The sequence below is a fragment of the Boleophthalmus pectinirostris genome, unplaced genomic scaffold (genome assembly GCF_026225935.1).
Source record: "Boleophthalmus pectinirostris isolate CB_2022bp ecotype Guang Dong unplaced genomic scaffold, ASM2622593v1 HiC_scaffold_19, whole genome shotgun sequence".
NCBI classification, from domain to species: domain Eukaryota; kingdom Metazoa; phylum Chordata; class Actinopteri; order Gobiiformes; family Gobiidae; genus Boleophthalmus; species Boleophthalmus pectinirostris.
In genome coordinates this window covers 32,221,314-32,236,401 of record NW_026571140.1, presented here as the reverse complement: position 1 = coordinate 32,236,401, position 15,088 = coordinate 32,221,314, and the positions used below count along the sequence as shown (strand labels likewise).

Sequence of the window (15,088 nt, the reverse complement as noted above, 5' to 3'; positions counted from 1 at the left end):
ATAAAAATACCTAATTGACTAAATGCAAGATAAATGTAATGCCATAGTATGAAACATTCCAGGCAATAACAGAAGGTGGTGGCCTCCAACAGAAAAGTTACATAGTGCTTCTTTAATGCCATTGACACACATAACAATCATTCGTATTTTGAGTAAAGACCCAGGCAGCGCCGCAGACAGAGCTCTGTTGGAGAGGTGTGCGCTCGGATTCCTGCGCGCAGAAAGAAACATATTTTGGAGTTAATCCAGGAAAGTCTTTTGACCCACTTCCCGCCGGGCTTCCCTCCTGTTCACACCGGGCCTGCTGTTGTTGCTCACAGAGACTGGGACTGGGGCAGAGGAAGGCAGCCTTTTCCATTGTGTTTGTGAGAGCCCTGTCTGCACATACACAGGCTCACGTGGACCCAAGGCGCCCAGGCTCCCACATTAATATGACTGAGACGGATGGAGCATGATTCACATTCAGGGCAACAAAACAAAAACATGCCACCAAAATATGTTTCAGTGGGAGAGAAGGCAGGGTAAACACAAAGGAATATTGTAAAAATGTCCGTACAATTCCTTATATAGTTTCTTCTTAAGAAATTAAGATCAGGGTTCAGGGAGTTAGGGTTAAAGTTGGGGGGTTTATAATAATAACAATGCATTCGCCGTCATAGTAGTTTTATAGTGTTGTGTCATGTACTTCCCATATATTCAGGGCAACAAAACAAAAATACGCCACCAAAATATGTTTCAGTGGGAGAGAAGACAGGGTAAACACAAAGAAATATTGTGAAACTGTCTGTACAATTCCTTATATAGTTTCTTTTGAAGGAGTTAGGTCAGGAGGGTTAGGGTTAGAGTTATGGGGTTATGGTATTGGGTTATGGTTTCTTTCTAAGTTTTGACATTAATAACAATTCATTCACTACTCACAGTAATTTTACAATGTTGTCTGTTATTAAATTTTTTTCAGAGAAACTCTTAGGAATACATGGGTTAAGGTTACGTTTACACTGAAACAAATCACCGTAACAATGTATCACAATTTGTGTCATTTCTGTGTCCACAATCAAAGCCTTCCCTAGCCACACAGTAACGCAAAACCGCCCGAAACACTAGTCACTTAACTAGGCTGGCGTCACGTCGTCACATGGGCAATAAAAACAAGGAATTGGAGCTCTGTGTCTGAAGTTGCAGCATCCGATTTCGAGCCGAGGAAGATGGCAACCCTGAAAACAGTCTTTTTGTGGACCAATGACGAGGTTCTGTTGTTACTGAATGCACTGGATTTTAAGACGTTTGTCTATGGTTTGTTTAAACTGTTTTCCGCAATTGGGTCACATGACCGATGTCATGAACCCAGTGAATCAGGAAGGTGTAAGTCACAGTGACGTGGTCCAATAAGGACGGCAACTAGAGCTCCTCTGTCAGCGTATCAATATTTTCAGGCGTCCACACAGTGCCGGATCAGATCAGTACTTAGATAAATTCGTGGGAGCTGGCGGCACCAGATCGTTCCATCTCTGGAGCCGTTTTCCAGTGTGGATGAACACTGCATCCACAACGAAAACAACTCTAATACATACTAGTGTGGACGAGGCCTAAATAGACTAGAAATCAAAATAATAGCTTTTGTGGTAGTTTTTATCATATTAAATAATGCATTCATCATTAATAGCTTTAAAATACATTGTAGTTTTGACTATAAGTTATATGATGTGCATTATTTAAAGACAGAGCATGTAACTTTTCTGGTGGAGGGTGTGTCACCAGCTTGTCTCCATGGAGATGTTATTGTTTTACTTATGTTATGTTCCACAGTATGGCATTGATTGATTGATTTGTATTTATTTTGAGTTTGTGCCAAGAGAGAAACAATAATCATACATACTACACCAGAAAAGCACATTTCTCGCAAATGCATTAAATGTATCTATCATGCATTTATTTAATTACAGTATTTTTAATTTAATAAAACATGCATTCTTACTGTGAACGGGCTTGCCTCTCCACAGGTTTGACCTTTAACTTGGCTTATACTAGCCTCAGTGTTTCTATTGCTCAAAAATACATTGACTCTCCACAGATCTGAATTGTAAAGGAGCAGAGTGCTGTAACTTGATGTCTATACGGTGGAATATTTTAGACAAAGCAATATTTTCTTGGAGACAAATTGTGACAGAATTTCCACCGTAAAAGTTGCACAGTGCACCTTCCTGCCAATTTAATTAATCATCATCATCATCATCATCATCTTTATTCCGGACTCATGGTCCATTTTAAAAACAGACAAGGACAGTGACAATACAAAACAATAAGCATTAATGTTTTTAAAAGACAACCATACCAGTGTCTCCACATGTTGGACTGATACCTTATTGCACTGAATCTCAAATTTGTGAGTGACATTATTATTTCATTGTCTGATTTGTTCAGTCTGCAGATAAAACTGTACATTAAAATTCTTAGTGCAGCTTGCAAAGTGTTCACTCGAGCAGTAACAAACATTTCAGTCGCACTCGTCCATCGTGGCCTCCTCAAAAGCACCCGTAAAGCATCATTGTAGGCACCTGCAGTCTTTGCAAAATGGCTTTTTTATAATTAGTCCAGAGGTGAGGTGTGTACAACGGTGTACAATAAGATCTAAACAATAACAACTTTACATCATTTGTACAAGAACCAAACTTACGCATAAGGGTATTTGCCTGAGCATAGATCGTCCCACACTGTCTGTACATATCATCATCGTCTGTCATGTCCGCGGTGATGATATGCCCGAGATATTTAATTTTTGTTGTAACAGACAGCACAACATTTGACAGGCAAAAGTCAGGAAATCTCATGTGCTTATCTTCTTTGGTCTTACAGATCATGACCATACTCTTGGTTGCATTATACTTTAGATCATGCTCCACACCGTAAGCTGAACAGATGTTAAGTAACTGCTGGAATATTATCAAGATATTATTTTGCTTTAGTTATTCTTGAGATGAAAGATGCACCTTTAAAACAGAAATACTCTGCCTTATTGATGTGGCATTGAATTGAACATAAAGCAGCACATCTGTGGACAAAATGGAGGAATTTGCCTAAAGAAGGACATTTGGCTCAAACCCTTTTTACAGTCCATACATATGCACATATATAGTATAATGTCTAGATCATGCTCCACTTGGCAACAGTGTCCAGTTTAGCAGCCAGAGTGGATATAGGCTCTCACTTTTCAGAGGTGTTAAGTGGAAAAACATTATGAGGTGATGGTGAAGACTGATTGTGTGGCTCTAAAATAGTCATATAAAACACATTTTTTGTGTTTTTGTGTCCAAAAGCACTTTCTAGTTCATCTGAAGGAATTTTCTTGGCCAATGATAAAGTCTATAATCATAAAATCTAAAAATCAGGAACATTATTCTCTTTCTTATATTATAGGCTGTGTTCGAACTTGTCATTGGGTTCTGCTTGAGCCCAGTTTAGTCCTGATTTAAACTTGATTTGGTCGTGTTCTTTAGGGATCCAGGTTTTATCATCCGATACCAATGATGATATTTTGGCTTTAAGGTGCATTAAGCAACTTTTCTAATGGAGAGTCCCCGAATATTCCACAGTATGACATTTGAATGTATCTATCATGCAATTATGTAATCACTGGTGTTTTTATTGCACAAAATACCATGAAATATATGTCATCTTACTGTGAGCGTACTTGCCACTCCATAGACCTGACTTGTAACATCGCCGGGTGACGCCACCTGCTTGTGTTCATGTACATTTAAGTTTGTCTCACACATCACTATACATAAATAACAACAAAGAACAAAAATATAAATGGTAATAATAAATTCTCTATGATGAAATCTGCATTACTGTCCAATAGTGACCTGCCACATGAGGGACCAGGACTGATCACAGGACTGAACCAGGACTGAACCTGGACTGAGTGTTGGAACAGGCCCGGAGGTGCGCTCGCGTAGACCGTCGAGTGACCACAGGCGAAAGGACCGGCGCAGAGCTAAACGCCACACGGGGCTAAGTGCAGCCGGCGCCTGATCACGCTTTGTGGACACCCTGCTCCATGGGCTCTGGTTTCTCTCTCTCGTTCTCAAGTCCAAGATTAGTCCTGGTTCAATCCTGGTTCAGTCCTGGTTTAGTCCTGGTTTAGTCCTGGTTTAGACCTGTTGTAGTCCTGGTTTAGTCCTGGTTCAGTTCTGGTTTACTCCTGGTTTAGAACTGGTTTAGTCCTGGTGTAGTCCTGGTTTAGTCCTCGTTTAGACCTGGGTTAGTCCTGGTTCAGTTCTTGTTTACTCCTGGTTTAGACCTAGTTTAATCCTGGTTTAAACCTGGCTTAGTCTTGGTTCAGTCCTGGTTCACTTCAGGTTTAATTCTGGTTTAGACCTGGTTTACTCCTGGTTTAGTCTTGGTTCATCTGTTGTAGCTTATGATTTATGTTCTGCAGGTGATTATGAACATCATATTGAGTAAAAAACATCAAATATTACTGATTTTGACTGGGCTGGCGCCTTTATGTTTGTACTGAAGGTGAAGGGGGAGGGTGAGCAGGATTCATCACATCGATAACGTCACGAATCGCGTACTCCCACTTAAAAAATCCCCACTACAGCACTGGTTCTGGTCCTGGTCCAGTCCAATTGAGTTCCGGGTCGAGTTCCAGTTTTAATGTAATGTGTGTGAATGCGGCCTTAGTCTTCTTTTTTGTGTAGTTTTTTTCCAGACATTTTTCTCTTCCAATTGTTCATCTTAGTCGCCTGTGATGTTGATTTAGGTTGGATTTCCAAGCTGTACTAACAGAGGTATAACAAATTGCTCTTGGACAAAAAGAGCCACTGACGAAACAAAAGCTCGCACTAAGACAGATTGTGGCTCTGGGCTGAAGAATGGAAACTTCAAAACGAAACGTGCCTTGTATATCAGTAATGTAACAACTGATGTATGATTTTGGCATGGGAGGATAATACGAACTGGCAGATGAATCCAAGATGGCCGTAATCGTTTCTATGGCGCAACTAATACAAAGCCGACTGAAACATGAAAGAAGTTAGTGAAGATTTATCGTATCATCAGCAATGGAAGCTCCTTATTTAACCTTCTGAAACTCCTATCCTAACATACTTCAAAAAATAACAAAAAATTCCAAACTATTTCAAAGAAAATATACACAAGATAAATTGTGAGCCCCAAATAATATTGTTCCATCTTTTATTTATTGAACGAATATAGGAATTAACATGACAGGAAAACTCGAGACGGGCTAGGCTTAATGTTACAAAGCTATTGTTACTGAGGTACTTTGAGGATATCGAACGGATAAAAAAGTTTTGTGAAAATAGAGAACAATTAAAAATCAAGTCTGACCAAGCTGTATTGATACTTTGCAGTTGATCTCATCAATATTCCCTGGGAGTGTGAAGCTAACTTCAAGCACTGCTCTGTCTGAAGCTCTGTTGCTCAACTAAGGCTTAATCTGAGCTTTATTTGAACACAGTATGAATACAAAGAACAGACTTGGCTGAAACTACAACAGGTGAGATATGATTTGTGCTGTTAAATAAGTCCCTCTAAAAAATAGCATTACACTCAAACATAAGCCAATAGTTTTTTCAGTTTTCGGGGGAACCATGAACAATTGTATTGCTCACAAGCTCCTGAAAATGTCTTATTTAAATCAATTTTTCTGGACAATCCAAAAACTGTTGTCTCTAGTTGCTAATATGTGCATTGTCTCACCATGGTAACAGCAGGAACATACATGTAAAACACCCTCAGCATGATGTCTCTGCAAAGTATCAATAATAAACTCATACTGAACTTTGTTTTAGGGCTGCAGTTTTGCAATTGTGAATAGAGTTGCTATATTGATTAGTGGTGTAATGGTGCATGTATTCGTGCAAAACCATTTGTGTGTGTTTACTACACTACATGTGCAGCTACACAGAAGGCTCAGCTCTTTAATAATGATGAGGGAACTCATCCGTGATTGGGGTGGCATTGTTTCCCATAGCGCTTTATAGACAGCCACTGTTACAACAATTGCCCCCTGTCTTGACTACGTCACTCCGAACCACATGAATCCTCGCAAAACTACGGTCATCGCGCCCTTTTCCTTACTTTCTCCTTTCATTGGCATGATATCTCCCCCATACCCCCTCCATACCCCCCTCAAAGGGTGTTTTGAACAGCTGGGGACATTGTAACTGCCAGCAGAGCTGCACTTACTGCAGACAATGTGGACAAGTTGTTTTTTCTGGCCAAAAATATGAAGACTGAGTGAAACATCATGCTGGAACTGTTAGTGCTGCGCTTTACTTTTTGAAAAGTTTTGTTTGCAAGGAATTATTTTTTTAAATAATATTTCATATATTTGATGCTTATTTGAGAATATTTTATTTAACTTATTAGTATTACCAAGCAGCACTTTGCATTTATTTTATTTTCCTGTTTGTATAATGTTAAAACTAATTATCGGTTTCATAAACACACAAATAAACAACAAGCAAATGGTTTTACATTTTGTTCCCAGTGAGTACCTAAAATGAACTGAACTGTGACCTCAAAACCTGAGGTACGTACTGAACCGTGATTTTTGTGTTACACCCCTAATATTTATTCTGTTTGGAATGCACATTGTAAACGACCCCAGGATCATTTGATAGAAGACTGTGATATGAACTAAATACAAGAATCTCATGCATTTTAAGTCATACATTTGTAAGTCTAAACTGCAGGAACAACAGAATTTAGTATATTTTGTTCCTTGCAGGGCATTTTAAATAATTGCAGTCTTTTTGATACTTAAACCATACCAAAGTTATACCAAGTTTAACAGCTATTTTCATTAAATTGTGATATAAGATACAGCCCTACCATGTTTAAACTCACAGTAGACTTTGATTGACTGTTGAAGTTAATGGTGGAAATGGTAGAACGCTTATTTCTCAGACCCAGCACTAAATGGCTGTGTAAGGTTGTCAGTGTCAGTCCTCTGAGTTGTAAGAAAAGTGCCCATTTTCTAGCCTCACTTTCTTTCCATATTAGCTGTATTAGGTATTGGCTCCTTGGCTGAGCTGGCGGTGTGTGTGTGTGCGTTTGATTTCTCTCTCGGCGCGTTTCTGTGTGAACTGCGTGATGGGTCCCAGATGTTTAGGACATGGGTGGATCCCCCAGCTGTGAACGCTCGGGTGACGAATGCAATGACACCATTTTCCCCTGAGCTACAGCTGGCCGCTCCCCTCTCACCTCAGCTGACTGCGAACCTTCACTCACATCGCTGCTTTTGATTTTACCGTGTTATATCCTTCAATTACTCCAATGAGAACTTGTAATTATAAAGTATTACACAGTTGGAATTAGACAGTGGTCAGAGCACCTCGGCCGGTAATAGAGGAAGGTCTTTAGAGTTTAAAATTTACAAGCAACTTTTAAAACTGCGTGTGAATGTTGTAGGTAGTGACTTTTTCCATATGACCAGGCTATATTTAGTTCACAACAAGCTGTGTTGGTTTATTGGATAGACACACTGCAGGTGAAAAGGAAAAAAAAAACAAAAAACATCTCAGTCGGGAAGTACAAACCTTAAACTTTTTCTTTAGTTTATATTTGGAGAGGAAAGAGAGTGTGAATGGAGAGAGAGAAAGAAAGAGAAGAGATAGAGTCGTGTGGGAGGAAGAGAGAGGCTGGATGTAAGGGAAAGAGAGAAAAAGTGAGAGAAAAGCTGCACATGAGCTGGTCTGGTCTCTAGTCTGGACTCAGGTCTGGATCTCTAGCCTCATGTCACTTGTCTTTGGTCTATGATCTAGTCTCTGGTCTGGTCTCTGGTATAGACCCTGGCCTAGTTTCTAGTCCAGTCTCAGGTTTGGTCTCTAGTCTCTGTTCTCTAGTCTCTAGTCTCTGGTCTAGTCATTAGTTTTTAGTCTCTGTTGTGCTTTCTGTTTTCGTCTCTGGTCTCTGTTCTGGTCATTGGTGTCTGGTCTAGTCTCTGATCTGTTTTTCAGTCTAGTCTCAGGTTTGGTCTCAGGCCTCTAGTCTCTGGTTTGTCCTCTGGTCTAGTCTCAGGTCTCAGGTCTCTGATCTCTGGTCTCTGATCTCTTATCTCTGGTCTGTGGTCTGGTCTCTGGTCTATTCCCTGGTCTGGTCTCAGGTCTCAGGTCTCAGATCTCAGGTCTCTGGTCTCTTGTCTCTTGTCTCTTGTCTCTGGTCTCTGGTCTAGTCTCAGGTCTGGTCTCTTGTCTCCGGTTTCTCATCTGATCTCTGATCTGGTCTCTGGTCCATTCTCTGGTTTGGTCTCTGGTTTGGTCTCAAGTCTGGTCTCAGGTCTCAGGTCTTGGGTCTCTGGTCTAGTCTAAGGTCTGATCTCTTGTCTATGATCTCTGGTCTGGTCTCTGGTCAGGTCTCTAGTCTGGTCTCAGGTCTGGTCTCTGGTCACTAGTCTTTGTTCTCTGGTCTTGTCTCAGGTCTGGTCTCTTTTCTCTGGTCTCTGGTCTGGTCTCTGATCCATTCTCTGGTCTCAGGTCTGGTCTCAGGTCTCTGGTCTCTGGATACTAGTCTCTGGTCTCTGGTCTAGTCTTAGGTCTGGTCTCTCGTCTCTGGTCTCTGGTCTAGTCTCAGGTCTGGTCTCTGGTCTCTGGTCTCTAGCCTCTTGTCTGGTGTCTGGTCTGATCCCTGGTCCATTCTCTGGTCTGGTCTCAGATCTGGTCTCTGGTCTGGATTCTGGGCTGGACTCCACATGGGAAACTCACTCACAAAGTCCCATTTGTTCGACCCACTGCTTCCTCTCGGGCTGTTGTCTGAGCTCAAATATGGGAACAATTTCTGCCTCCACTGGATGACTGAATTATGTGGGCGCTGCATTATTTTATTCTGTATCACTCAAATTGGGCCAACCGTCGCTCCGGGGTTGCTGGTCCAAATCCAGCCTTTTACAGTTCAGCTTTTGTGTCTTTGGGCTAAACACATTACGCACATATGACGGGACAGAGGTGATAATAAATACTGGACTAAAAAACTTTAACATAAATAGATTTGGTCCAACTCTCTGGTCTCTAGTCTCTGGTGTCTGGTCTCCGGTCTAGACTCAGGTCAGGTATCTGGTCTAATCTAAGGTCTGGATCTGGTCTATGGTCTTTTCTCTGGTATTTGGTGCTTTGTTGTAAGTAATGATGAAACTGATAGTATGTAATTTGTGTAAGGACGGGCAAAGGAGTAAAAGAAAAACGAATAAATAGAATTAATAAGTTTTTCTTGATACTGATCAATCATAATTTCAATTGTATTTAATTAGTTTAATAAAAAATGACTTTATATAAACAATACAGACTTTTGATTGGAATTTGATATATAAAAAAATATATATATATAAATTCTTCCTCCCAAGTCTGAACTGTGCTCCAAACTGCACATTTTTACTGACAGAGGATTGGCTGTAAACTTCTCCATTAAAAAGACCCAAGGCCCATTGACAATTGAAAATGACTAAATCGTGATTAGAATGTAAAATGATCTCATAATCCTGCTGTTTAGTAGCCTGATTCATCAGCCGGTTTCACTTCGTGGAAACTGTCTGACCTCGCAGCATTAGGATTTGTTCGCTTGACGGTAGGCAGGTACTTTTTTATTGAACCAATCGCTGCTATTTGGTCGCGATGTATGTAATGCGCCAAATACGGTAGGAAGAAGGGCAATAACATCTTCATGTCCCCTTGATAAAATTCACCAAACATTCTCTTGGGAATCGTTACCAACACAGAATGTCTGTCTTCGTCTACATCCATCTCGACCATTTTGTTTACTGTTGTGCTGTACCACAAAAGGGACCCAGACAGGCACTTGAGTTTGACGTCATGGCTTCAGAGCTCTTCGCTGATTGGCAGTGTGCGGTCTACAACTTCCGGGTGTCTTGCAAACTGTCTAGTGCATTCCGATTCCTGACCTAGTTGATGGAGAGAAATAAAATCAAGCGGAGGCACTAGGTTGAGTAAGCCTGGCTAACTGTTTAGGCCCATGCTACTTCACATAATACTACTTACACCAAAACTGAGCATTAACCATTGTAAATTTCACCTGCCTTCATCTTGATGCACCTTCATAGGCCTGTACCTTGGTAGGATATCACCTAAAACTCTAATATAAATGATACTCTGCATTTCAAGGACACATTAGTAAACACTGCCAAAAACGTTTTAACAATTTCCAGGACCTTATTATCAGTACGAGTGTTCATGGTCCTGTTGAGGTGTTTGATAATACACGCAAAGTGAGAGTGACTAACTGAAAAACTATTGGCTAATGTCATTTTATGTGTGTGAGACATTTTTAATAGCACAAATCAGCTCTTCTGTTGTAACTCCAACCAGGTCATCTTTTTCTGGTCAGTTTGTGTTAAAATGAAGCTCAGATTAAGCCCAGTTTGAGTAACAGAGCTTCAGACAGAGCAGTGCTTCACACCCCCAGAAAATGTTGACAACTGCTGCAAAATATCAATTGCCATCCCATCCAATTTTGCCTTCCAGTAATCGTTCTTCTTAATTGTGAAGCCACTTTTCCTTTTTGCCCTTGATTCAAAATTGACAAACCTTTGCTCATACTCCCAAGTGTCTGCTCTGAAATATGGGAATCATTTTTCTTTGGAATCGAGCCAGATACTTTGGGAAGGTTATTCATTCCGCATTTTTCCATTGAGTGTATTGAGTTCTCCATCGTCCACTACTCCACCTGATAAGATTGTATTCTGTTATTGAATCTATAGGGGCTTTGTTGCTAAGGCGCGGTGTGGAGAGAGTCTTGCGTTCAAAAGTCAGGGCGTTTAAATCAGTTTAGAGGAGCAGCGGAGAGATGGGAAGTCCCCCAGGGGTCTTATTCACACTGTGACGGACAAATATAATGGTACTGTCCGTAATACTGGACTACGTGCATTTTAAAGGAACACCCTTCAGTTTCTACGAGGTCCAGTGTGACATATGAATGATGAGCTCCTCACTAACAATTTCAACATCTCTGGCCTTTTAGAAATTCCTCTTCAGTACAGCTTGACCTAGTAATTCATAAACTGTTTTTCTTGATGGACTGAAAGCTATTAAAACAGGAATTGACAAAGCTTTAACCCCAAAATGTGTATCTTTAAGTATTTTTACTACACAACTATTATTGGTAATGCATAACCTGTGCGTAAAAAAGTTAGGTGAAAATGTCATGGTATGTATTTGTACCTTTCGTGTACCATTTATAGTTCATTATGGCGTTCAGACTACAGGGCTTAATGCTCAATTTGGATTTTTCTGTGAAAGCCAATTTTTTTTGAGAGGTCATTCATATTTCCAGTTAAATGCGACTTGAATGCGATCTCCAGTGTGAACTTTAAACGCCTCAAAAGTGTCCCGCATGTGCATCGGAGGACACAACGACGTCACACACAGTGAGAGTGCTCAGTGTTTACGAAAGTCGCCTAAACGCTGGGCTTGTCTTCCAAAATACGGTCCAGTTCTTGTAAAATGGACAGGTTACATGTCCATGTCTGCTTCTTTGTCTTTAGCCTCCTTGTATTTGACTCGCAAGCTCTTTATTTTTTGTTGACGTTGGAGCCAGGACCGCCTGTAGCCGCGTTTGGCCATTTCTTTGGCAGTCACTTAAAAAAAAAAACGCCCGATTCCCTTCAAGACCCTTTCGATTTATCCCGAATACAGCGATCCCCCAAATATTAATTAACTCGCTAACCTTGCTTTCCCTCCATTGACTAGACTCCGAGCATGACGTGTAGGTGGGATGAATGTGACCTGGCCGTTCAGACTGAAGTCGCATGTCAAAAGATTGGATATGTATCGGGTTTAGGAGCACATATCCAAGTGGCCTGGGTCGCATTTGAGAAAATCTGATCTGTGTCGTTCAGACTGTCATTAAAAGATCAGATATAGGAGCATAGGGGCGAAAAAATCTGATTTGGGTCACTTCAGGCTGCAGTCTGAACATAGCCTATGATTCTAATACAACTAAAATGGCTGTAATTACAATTTGTGGTAGTTTATGTGTTTTCGGTGCAAGTTGTTTAGCTATTAATTGTGGTTAAAACATATTAAAATGGTGTTACCTCATCCAAAACATACCCGGAGTTATGTTTTGTTTCATTCGCACATAATCCTGCATGGCTGAAATCATCCAACTAGTTCTTGTGAAGGTATGTAAAACATGCATGTATGTTAAAAGGTATATAAAAACACAGTGGAGGTCTTCCTGTATTACCACATGACTTCACAAGATGGAACAGAGTGTTTTTCCATTTGAGAGAAGAACTCAGCCTAAATATGCAGGATTTATGTGTTAAACATGTGTAAATGAATGTTATGAATGTCTGGTCATGTTTTGGATGAGTAAACAACATTATAACATAGATCAGAAAATGGCCTAATATGGGCTCTTTAAAAGTCCACTCTGGCAATTGACTTCAGGTACATGTGCTAATACCTACAGCAGACTGGATTGTCATTATGTAAATCCCAGCGTTAACTCGACACTGCAGCGGCCCACGTCTCTGCTCTAAAAGCTTTTCCAGACTGGACCTGTCTGTAGTTTTGTTTAAACAGACACTCACAACACCTGAGACCCAGAGGAGCAGAGCAGGGGCAAAGATCTCACTGTGCAGAAGTGTTGTCACGATACCAGGACTGCAGGGAACTATCAGAATAATGGTGACTGTCTGACTATTTTAAAGATGCAACATTACATGAAATTGACTCTTGTGAGGTTTAAGCTGTGTTATAGTGTTTTTACCTCATCAAAAACATACCTGGAGTTGTGTTTTGTTTCATTCACACATGAATCCTAATCCGTAATCCTGCTTTATCAGGCTACTCCATCTTTAAAGCTCAAAATGCACTGCCCCACCTTGTGATATCATGAAGTGGTAGTTTTCAAGTTAAAAGTTTTTTTTTTTTTTTACCTTTTACCAATTCTAGGGATGAAATGATTAGGGATGTAACAATAACTGAAATATCGTGATATCGTATCGTCAAAACTTTCACAATAATATCGGAGGCCATCGCAATATATCACATTACAAGTCTCTTTGCTTAAGTGAATAGTTATGGTGATTCTAATGTCTTTATTTATGATTTTAATGTCTTTCTTATTCTGTAAAGCGCTCACAATTACTTACTGAAATAAACTTGCCTTGCCTTACCGTGGTGCAACAATAGAAAAGCCCAGTGGGAACTACGTAGACCATGATCCTTTGCTGTTTCTGTGCAGACTACGTGAAGAAATAACTGTTATGAAGCACTTTAAAATCTTCGTATTATAACAGTACAAAAGGTTTTTAAAAGGAAAAACTAACATATTCACAATTTTATAAGCCTCCACTAACTATCGCATTAAATATCGAAACCATGAACATATCATGAAAATATCGTATCGAAGGGATTTTGATATCGTTACATCCCTAGAAATGATCCAAACGATTCTAGTGTGTTTGTGTGTGTGTGAGTGTTTTCTGTTTGACAGAAGAACTCTAGAATAAATATGCAGGATTTGTGTGTTAAACATATGTGAATGAAACAAAACACAACTCCAGGTTTGATTGTGAAGAGGAAACAACATTATAACACAGATCAGAAAATAGTATAACATGGGCATAACGTATTTTGAACTTTATCGGTATTGTTACCTGGACTATATCAAAGACAATGGGATTAGACCGTGATTTTCAAACAGTGAAAGGAGGATGTTGGTTTTTAAACTGATCTATTGTGCTCATAGCTCTTACAAACCCTTTGGCACATCGCTAGTATTCACCTGCTTTAGTTTTTGGTCTCTAACTCAGCTTCAGAACAACTTTTTCAGATGGAACTGACTGAGCTGTACCTACTAATTTATGAGAAGAAGAAGTTGGGCTCTTCAATCACGATCAAAATGTCAATCGTGACTAAACAGTTTAATCTTTATTTGGTTAAAATGTGTTCACAAAATACCATAAATAATTGTAAAAGAAGAACAGCAATAGAATAAACAATGAAACCTACCTGGACGACTGAGACTGAAGGGTTACACAGATACGAAAAACCAAGGCTAACATACGTACTCTCCTTCTTTTGTCTCTTCCAGACTACCGTACCGGGCCGTGCTTTGCCTCCGTGAACAACCAGATGTGCCAGGGCCAGCTGACGGGCATCGTGTGCACCAAGACGCTGTGTTGTGCCACGGTGGGACGGGCGTGGGGGCACCCGTGTGAGATGTGCCCCGCCCAGCCGCACCCATGTCGCCGAGGGTTCATCCCAAATCACCGCACCGGAGCATGCCAAGGTAAAGTCTGCCCCCCCTCTGTGCCCCGAGGCCTCTTTTCATCCAGTAATAATTTACGCTCTGCTTTTTTGACTTTTGACTTGGCCTCTGCGCTACTCGTTACTGCTACCGCCAACTGCGAAGTAGGTAGAGAAATCATAATCCATGCCCAGGCAAATACTCAGATCTGTTATGCCAAATAGAAACGAAAATTATACTGTTTTTAAAGGTGCATTGTGTAACTTTTCCGGTAAAGGGCCCGTCAAATGCTTGTTTCCCGTGGAGATGTTATTGCTTTGTTTGCTTTTCTAAGTATTTTTGAGCTTTAAAACCAGCTGTAATTGAATAAAGGTAAGGAAGAGCTGTTTAAAGTCATACTGTGGAACATTCCAGGCAGAACAGTGACATATCCATAGAAACAAGCAAGTAACAGGACCCCCAACCAAAAAATTACACAGTGTGGATTTTTCTTTCTTTTTTCTTTTTTCTTTTTTTTTTGACAACACTAGCCTCGATTGTTTGTTGTCATCTTTTGGCATTATGGACTTGGACGAATTATGGAATTTATATACTTATATTTCTTGTATTATTTTTTAAATTTGTATATTATTTTATTGATTTTATGGATTCATTTTTTAATGTATGATATATTTAAGTTTTTTCAAAATATAAAATACAGTTTACCTAGAGATAATAATAATAATAATAATAATAATAATAATAATAATAATAATAATAATAATTATTATTATTATTATTATTATTATTATTATTATTATTATTATTATTATTATTATTATTATATCATAAAATCATAAACAATAAT

At 39.8% G+C, this 15,088-nt stretch overlaps 1 protein-coding gene across 1 annotated transcript in view; it reads left to right on the top strand.

Moving 5' to 3' along the window:
• The window catches only part of fbn1 (fibrillin 1), a 194,972-nt gene that overhangs the window by 46,505 nt on the left and 133,379 nt on the right, over positions 1-15,088 (top strand). Inside the window, exon 7 of the mRNA XM_020938886.2 lies at positions 14,086-14,283. Within this exon, the coding sequence (XP_020794545.2) occupies positions 14,086-14,283 (198 nt within the window). The remainder of the gene's footprint in view (positions 1-14,085; positions 14,284-15,088) is intronic.